This window comes from Solanum stenotomum, unplaced genomic scaffold, assembly GCF_019186545.1.
Source record: "Solanum stenotomum isolate F172 unplaced genomic scaffold, ASM1918654v1 scaffold34432, whole genome shotgun sequence".
Taxonomy (NCBI): domain Eukaryota; kingdom Viridiplantae; phylum Streptophyta; class Magnoliopsida; order Solanales; family Solanaceae; genus Solanum; species Solanum stenotomum.
In genome coordinates, this window is record NW_026032945.1 from 71,743 (window position 1) to 80,769 (window position 9,027).

The 9,027-nt window shown below is 32.1% G+C and overlaps 1 protein-coding gene across 1 annotated transcript; it reads right to left on the reverse strand.

Moving 5' to 3' along the window:
• Nucleotides 1–650: 650 nt before the first annotated feature.
• On the reverse strand, nucleotides 651–2,602 carry LOC125852383 (homeobox-leucine zipper protein ATHB-6-like). Its single transcript, XM_049532125.1, has 3 exons — nucleotides 2,136–2,602; nucleotides 1,392–1,759; nucleotides 651–1,210 (listed from the first exon to the last, which is right to left on the reverse strand). Exons 1-3 carry the CDS (start codon nucleotides 2,188–2,190, stop codon nucleotides 740–742), a joined length of 894 nt encoding a protein of 297 aa, XP_049388082.1. The 5' UTR covers nucleotides 2,191–2,602; the 3' UTR covers nucleotides 651–739.
• Nucleotides 2,603–9,027: the final 6,425 nt, after the last annotated feature.

Genomic DNA, 9,027 nt, shown 5'->3' on the forward strand with positions numbered 1-9,027 from the left:
TAGATGGATGTATAAATGAAAACTTGGCGTATAGTGAAGTCATTTTCTGGAAGATAGTGACTAAAGCAGAAGCACCAGTGCTTATAATTCCAAGTAAAAGTCACCATCTCACACATGGGTGCCCAAATGACTACGTAGCCTATGCAACCAAAAGTGACTACATGACATGATCATGCAAAACAAACTTTTCTATTTTATAGACATATTGGCCCCCAACCATACATATTGATGTGTATATTTATTCACATAACACTGTTAATTTAATCTTATCCCATCCCCCTTTTCATAACACTTATAACGCTTATGGTTCTTCTTTCAGAAAGTCACTCAATGTTCTTAGTTGAGTGATCAATTAGTTGCAAGAACTTTAATTATTGAACAAACTAAAATTTTCTCCAGGTTCCTATTAACCTAATGCTTGTGAAATAGTAGATTTGAATCCACAATTTTTAAATAGATGAATTTATTAAAAAATTAACCTCATAAAATTTAAATTCTGAATTCGTCTTTATTCCGGCTAACAATTCTTTAGATAGGTAATAGGTGAAAGTCTTGTGATCAATCCTTTCTTCTTTATTTTTACTTTTTTAATCTCTTTTAAGTAAATAACATCTATAGACTTATATTGTAATGCCTATGACTAAGGTTGTAAAAAAAACACAAATAGCTTCTTGATGCTTCAAATACTTAGGCTACATGTTATTTAAAATTGATGAAAATTACTAACTTACATAAAAAGCTAATTTCTATGGTCACTAAAGTACCAATAAAGATTTGGTGCTTGATCAACAGAGTAAATGTTGCAAGAATCCTCTGTTGTAAAACCATTTTGCTCCTCAATTCTCCCAACACCTTGTTGCTGCTGCTGATTATTACTATTATTATTATTATTATTATTATTATTATAAGGTCTCATTGATGATGATGTAGAATTACTTGCCCTTGGATCCATTAACTGTGTGTATGTTGATGAAGATAATGACAAATGATCAAGGGCATTATTGTAAGATGACACTTTAGGCATTAATTGTTGATATTTGAGTGTTGAAATGTTGTAATTTTCTTCATTCATCACTCCACTTGAATCACTATCTGATGATCCATCTTTTGAATCTGATGAATTCTTCAACTTATTCAGAATTTCTTGTTGCCTTTGAAATACAGGGGATAATAATGTTTCCTCTCCTAGCTTCTCTTTCAGTCCTTTTAACTGCAATTTCGATAATAACCACAATCATAGTGTCAGCTAAAAAATCCGGTACATAAAACACCATTGTGCATAAGCATAAATGACTCAACTCATTAAGCGTTCACCTTCACGATTTTAGACAAGTAAAAATAGACGGAGGGAGGGAGTATTAGATAAGGAAATGTGGAAGATTTATAATTACCTCAGTAAGCAAGCCTTCTTTTTCATGTTCAACTTTGGTGTAATTATGTTGAAGAGCTTCATAATTGGACTTGAGAATGTTATAATCTCTTTCTAATTGCTTAGTCTTCCAACGGGCGCGGCGATTTTGGAACCAAATTGCAATTTGTCTTGGTTGCAGGCCTATTTCTTGTGCAATTTTTACTTTTCTATCAGGATCAAGTTTGTTATCAACTTCGAAAATTTTCTCCAGTGCTTGAACTTGATCCACTCTTAACCTCCTTTTCTTCCCTGTTCCACATCCACTTTCTTCTATCCCATCTTCATCTTCCAATCCATCTAACATTGCCTGAAATTCATTGCTATATCCCAAATTCTCTGTATTTTTCTCTGCAATGTAACACACACACAAAAAAAAAAGAAAGAAAACAATGATCAGTCAGTCCTATTAGAAATTCATTGGACTTAAACGTCTATTACTTCATTTACTTTATATCCTGTTATTTGTTATCATATTTTCTTGTAAGATTCGAGGGTCCATCGAAAACAGCTTTCCTAGCCTCAAAGGTAAAGTAAGTTTTTGTGTACATTCGCTGACTATTTTCATATGTAGTATTGTGAATAAATCTTATTAACACAAATACGAAGTTTGAACTAGAGTTACTGAATTTTATGAAATTTGTAGGTTTAAGGCGGGCTTTGAAAGCCTCGGCCCTAAACTAGAGAAGGATTTAACTTATATATATACTGATAGTGTAATAATTACCTTCAGTTGGATAAAGCAATTTGCCAGAAGAATCTGAGAAACTGAACCTCTTCATGATGATAAGATTAGTTTTTCTCCTTAATTCTTTGGTTTGACAAAAACAGAATTGACAGGACTTGAAAATTTGTAATGTGAAACTTGAAATTGTTGAAAGGAATTATACAAAAACACCAAATCTTTGTATAGTGATGTTTTAGAATAGCACAATCATAAGCTAAAACAAGAAAATTAAAAGACGTGGATATGAATAAAAGAAAGAAAAAGGGGTAAACTCAATAGCAATAAAGAAAAAAATACAAATTAAAGGGACATGCTTTTCATCATTAACCAATCAATCTAATAAAATAAATAGGAAGAAGAAGAGAAGAAGAAGCTAAGAAAGAGAAAAGAGAAGACTCTGTATGAGAGAAAAATAAAAGAGTTTATATGGTTTTTTTTTTTCCTTTTCAAAGGTATGGACCAACAGTAGTTTTATATATGCTGCCCAGCTATATATCTTCTTTTAATGATGTGAAATGACTTTTTATAATTTGACAATTACTACTACTACTACTATTTTTTTTCCACAATTATTTTTTTATATATTCTTTCTTTTGATTTTTATGTCTTTCAAACTGTGAAATTTGAATCCAATTGTCCAGTTGGCTCCAGAAAGTCCAACTGCATGCTAGTTTTTTCAGATCTAATTTTAGAACAAGACAATCAACAAATTGTTTTGCAACATACATAAATTTGCTATTTTAATATTTCCATTTGCATGAGGACCTTAATTGGTGCATTTTTTAAGAAAATTTCAATTGATTTTAGAATTTCGTTAAGCTGAAGGGAGCTTTGGAGTAACGGTAGAGTATAACCTACATGTATGACTTGAGCTGTGAAAGCAGTTATTAATGTTAGTATTATGATAGATTGTTACTATCACATTCTATATCGTGAGTGAACACGAAATAGTTGATGCACCATATTGTCTTTTTATGTAATAGAAGTTATTGTTTCTTGATTTGAAAGTTTATCCAGTAACAAGCTTTACAGTACGGGTGAACTTCAGTTAGTCATATATAAGAGAAGGAATAAACTTCATCAATTGGGCACAAGAATAGGTAACCTAGAAGTTTAAAATTTATTCATGACGTTATCATATATAGGCAAATGCACACAAATTCTGTGATCTGCAATTTTGTATGACAGTCTCCACAACTAACCACCCATGTATAATCCAACCTAGATAAGCATATACTAATATTATACTAATAGAATCACGGAAGATAAGCATATACTAATATTATACTAATAGAATCACGGTTTATTCGTCGTTTACAGTGACGGAATCAAAAATTTTATAGACAATATAATTATTTGCCTGAAAAGGACTTCGGATGGATTTCTTGGCCCTACTTGCTCTGCCAGTACGGAGAGTTTATTATTCATATAATATTAAGGAAAAAGGGTCTGAAAAATATTCCAACTTTGGCCGAAATTGATGTTACAATACCAAATTTTATGGAGGACCTTTTACCCCTGCACTTTTTAATAGTGTATTTTAAAGGTATATATGTGCCCATGTGGACACGCTACTATTTATAATGATGCAATATTTATGATGTCCACGTGGACACATATATACATTTAAAATACACTATTAAAGAGTGCAGGGGTAAAATGTCCTTTCCAAAGTTCGGTATTGTTATAATAATTTCAATCAAAGTTCGGTATTGTTACAGACTTTTCCCCCAAATATTAATGTGTTTTAACCTAAGGTAGTAGATAACTAATTATTTTATTTATTTAGATTATACTAGACACACTTATTAGAGACAATTACTTAAATATGTTCTTTAATTAGTTACCTAATAGTATAGATATCTTTTTACCGTATCAGCATACAAAATAAAATTCAAGAATTGTACATAGTAGTGGATCCAGTACATAAGTTTATGGGTTGTCAGTTGCTGAAAAATTATATAATATGCATATAGGGTGTTTACGGGTCGGTTTGGATCGTTTATTGGTTAAAATTAAAATCAAATCAACTTAATCGGTTTTAAAATTATCAAAACCAAATCAAACCAAATATAATATATATTTATCGGTTTGGTTGTTATCGATTTCGGTTCAGTTCGGTTTGGTTTGGTTATTTGGTTATTAACCATAGACAAAAATAAAAGAACAATTCATTCAAAACGTGAAAAAAGTGACAACAATCCATTTAAAACGAAAATAGTTAGAATGACTGACATTGATATTTTCAATCTTATAAAGAATTGTCATAGACACATTCATATACATAAAACCAATAAGATAAATATACTCACCTTGGACATTTTATCTTTCATAAGTAAATTATAAATAATTTTTTGATGAAAACACATATAAGATCTTTAAAATTATTTATAAAAATAATTTATTATGTATGTATAATAATAAAATATATGTATATAATTTGTCGGTTCGGTTCGGTTATTTTTTTGGTTTTTTTTTAACAAAATCATAACCAACCCATATTCTATCAGTTTTTTAAAATCTAAAACCAAACCATACCTAACCCAAATAAAAATTGATTTATTTAATCGATTTGATTCAATTTTTAGATTTGGATCGGTTTTTATCCAAGTCGTGAACACCCCTATATGCATATATGGAAATCGGTTCAGAACTAACTAATAATATAAACCTTATGATTTTTAGTAATAAACTTATTGTATTTTTAAAAATATTACCCCTTATTTTTGTAATTTTAGTAGATTTAATTCTTACCTATAAATTTATGATCCAACTCAAAAGTACTTATGTTTAGGGTTTAGATAAAACCACGATATCGTAATGCTACATCCACCTCAATGTATAAGTTAAATATTACTTTTTATATCTATATAGTAAATCTTACTTAGTCGAGTATAGATTCTGTAACACTCCAGAAAAAAAAATTGAACTAAGGCTCGAATCGTTCTTCGTAGTGAGTGAGATTTTATCAAGGAATTAAAAATTTCTCAAGTATTAAGGCCAGATCACTAGATGTAGCACCTTGAGTTCCAAAAAGAACTAAATTGGAAATAGCAAAATCTGAAATTTTGCAAGTTAAGCTTAGTATAAGTTTTGGGTCCACTTCAAACGACCATAACTCATAGCTCAGGATGAGTTACGTGTGATACCATATACCGTAGGAAATATCTTTGAATTATCTTTCCAACGTCTCCGAGTTTGCTCAGTTTCGAGTTCGTATGAGGGAGATATGTCTATTAGAAGTTGGGTTGTCTAGATAAGAAAAGTCAAAACCGGATTTTAGAGGGATATTTTGGTCTTTTCCTTACCCAATCAGATTTATTTCATTTTTAGTAATGTTTTAGGGGTCTAATCCTATTAGCTTCAGCTTTATAATCCTAATATACGCCTAGGGTTTTAGTTGAGAGTTCAAGAAGAGAAAAGAAGGGAAAATAGGAGAAAAGATGAGAGGATCAAAGCGTTTGTCGAGAGTCTTGCATTTTGTTGCGGATTTTCGCCATGGATTCAATCCCTAAGAGGTATGTAAGCTTCCATAGTGTTGGGTTTGTTCACCCACACGCCAAACATGTTATTTTCAGCGCAAATTTCATTCTTGAAGTTGAAAGATTAGAGTTCTTGATAGGTGTTCTTGAAGTTCTTTCTAAATCTTGTTGTATTGGGGTTTTGATGATTTCTTGAAATGATATTTAGTAATTTGAGTGTTTTTTGAGTAGATTAGAGTGTAATTATGTTAAGTAATCGAATCCAAGTGATTGGGGAAGAAATCGTTCGATTCTAGGCGAGTTAGGGTGAGAAAACGAGCAAAGAAAGTCGTCGAAGTTTTCTGGGTTGGGGCCTGGCGTGTCACGCCAGCCAGAGCGCCCCAACCACTTCTCTGAACTTTAGGGGCTGGTACCCCACACCACTCAGAGCGCCAGGATCGCCTGCCCCCACACGTTCTTCATCATTTTGTCCGTTTGAGTTCTTTCAAAGGGTACTTTTACTCCCCTTTGATTCTAAACACTCTAAAATACTTCTAAACGCCTAAAATCATACCTAACATGATCATAAACTTGAATTCATAATTCAAATTTAAGGTAGAGTTGAGAGTTAAGTTTTGAGAATTCTTTCAAACATTCTAAGAAAGTCCCTTTGAGTCCTTTTGTGGAGTCTTCTACAACTTTTAGTAACTTGTTTCAAGACTCAAGTAAGTGCGCATGAGAGTGAGGAGAATGTATTCATGAGTCTACTTTGTCATCATGAGATCCTTCATATCACGAACCATAACTCTTGAATTCATAATTCACATTCAAGAAAGAGTTAAAAGTAGAGTTCAAGAAAGCTTTTGAGTTCAATTGTGAATCCTTTGAGATCCATAATCGATTTGAGTTAAGTTTTGAGAAAGTAAGTATGAGAATGAGAAGAGTCGTATACATGAGTTCCATAATGTCATGTAGACCCTCAAGTTGAGTCGTTCATGCCCATAAATTCCGCATGAACTTCATAAATTGATTATCTATTAGAGGAGTAGTATCTTCATGTCCTAAGTCTTGAGTATTGAGTTTCTAAGCCATTTGAGATTATATTCCTAATCACGGAACTATTACATGTTACCAATGAAGTCCTTGAGTTGGGTTATTCATGTCCATAATTCTGCATGAACCCTATCAGTCAAGCAGTCTTGAGATGAGAAGTATCTTTGAGTCCTTGAGTTGAGTAGTTCATGCTCATAATTCCGCATGAATCCTATGAGTTGAGCATTCTTGAAGTGAGTGGTATCATTGAAGTTCTTGAGTTCCAAGTATTGAGTTATATCTATGGTTATTGAAAACCTTGCATTGAGTCGTTCACGTCCATAATTCGGCATGAACCATATTTTAAAAAGCCTTTTACAAACGTTTTAATTTTATTTTAAGACTTAAGATTTGAGTTGACTAAAGATTAAGACTAAAGTTCATTTTCTTTAAAATGATATATGGGAACTAAGTATTTCAAGAGCAAATGTTTTCACATTTAAGATGAGAGGAAACTGAGATTTCCAAAAGAGTTTTGAGCAGTTTGAGTACCATCTCTTTTAAGAGAAAGATTTCTGAGTAATTATCTCAAATCAAAGAAAGAATTATGTTTTTAAACATATGAGCTGAGTATTTTGAGAGTAGTATTGAGCACCGATATGAGCCATAAACCATGTAGCCATCATGGGTAGAAAGGATCATACTTTTTAGATGATTCCTTAGTGTTTTTTAGAATAGACTAGTGGATCCATTTGTTAAGGCGTCCTATGTGACGGCAAAGTATAAGACAGTTCTGGCAGCGTGGGCAAAACGTTGTATCATCACTTAGGCTCATAGTGGTGGTTGTCGGTTAGAGAAACTCCCACAAAGTTATATTGTATTTTTATATACACATTGAATATTATTGTATTTTTCAATACATTGAGTTGCTATCTATAGTTTTACAGGTTTCCATATATATTGCATCTTTTACTATTGGCTTATCCTTGAGTATCATGAGTTGAGTCTATTGAGTTAAGTATCTAATCTTTGAGTTGAGTATCTTATTCTTGAGTTGAGTTGAGTAAGTACGAGAAGAGGTAAGTACGTTTTATATTTATTAAGTTCAAGCTTATGTTCATGTTTTAGAATTCCTCTTACATGTTCGTATATTCCATGTACTGAGCCATTTGGCCTGTATCTTTTCATGATGCAGACACAAGTATTTAGGATCATTAACAGGAGCTTCGTTGATACATCCGAGAGTTCGAGTTAGCTATGGTGAGCCTCCTTGTTTTCGGAGGATTTAATTTACTTTTCAGTTTAATCAGGATGTCGTGGGCCTTGTCTCGACTTTCATCTTTATCAGTTAGAAGCTTCATAGATAGTCAGTATAGTTGAGAAGTCTATATTATTTATTTTATTAAATATTTTAAAGGCTTAAGTTGCCTATCTTTATGGCGAGTTGAATATATTATATTATTCAGAGTTTTCTTTTGAGTTAAAACTTTGTATTTAAGTTTTCATGAATTTTATTATGTTTTAAGCTTTGTATACTTAAGTTAGTCTTCCGCTTGTAGTCAGCCTGGATGAGGGTTCGCTTGGGGACCAGCAATGGTTCTTGAGTGTCGGTCACGTCTAGGGTGTAGACTCGGATCGTGACAGATTCAACTAAATTCAGTAATCTTGTTCAAATAATATATTAGTTTTAAAAATTCATCAAATAAATATACATATTAATAAGGTTTATTAAAAGATAAAATTTCAGAAATAGCTATCATAACAAACATAATTGACTATACCTACCAACATGGATTGTGGTGCACTGGTGGGAGTGTTTCACCCTTATCCAGAGGTCTCGGGTTCGAGCCTTGGGTATGGAGAAAATTTTGTTGGGAGAGCCACCCCCGAATAGGCCCTGCAGTGCGTGATCCGAATTTGGTCCGAGCTCCAATGTGGGCTTCGAACACCGGGTGGGAAACCAAAAAAAAAGAGACACTATACCTATAGTTTCGATAATTGCACTTCATAGCTATAGTTCCATTTTCTATGGAGGCTACAGTTGTATATTTCTGTCGGCTTGTATATTTCGCTTGCAAATATACAAATAGGGTAAGTATATATAAATTCTGTATTTATACATTTAGGAATTTTTCAGAACTCCGTTGGTATATTTCGCTTGCCAATATATAAATATGTTATAATTTATTATGATTTTTTCATAAATCGTACACAAATAGCTAGAATAAGCATATACAAAGTTCTGAATTTATATAATCAGGAATCGAATTATACAAATCAAACGAATAGCAAGATTGAACAAAACTATAGCGTACGAATTAAAATTTCCCTAAACAATAGCTATAACATTTAATATGATTTAAATATTTATTATTCTATATAATTTTTCCTATTCACCT

Coding starts and splice junctions, on each gene's coding strand:
- LOC125852383 (XM_049532125.1), bottom strand. CDS start 2,190: ATGAAGAGGTTCAGTTTCTCAGATTCTTCTGGCAAATTGCTTTATCCA. Junction 1,760..2,135: donor ATTGCTTTATCCAACTGAAG/GTAATTATTACA, acceptor GTTACATTGCAG/AGAAAAATACAGAGAATTTG. Junction 1,211..1,391: donor AAGAAGGCTTGCTTACTGAG/GTAATTATAAAT, acceptor TCGAAATTGCAG/TTAAAAGGACTGAAAGAGAA.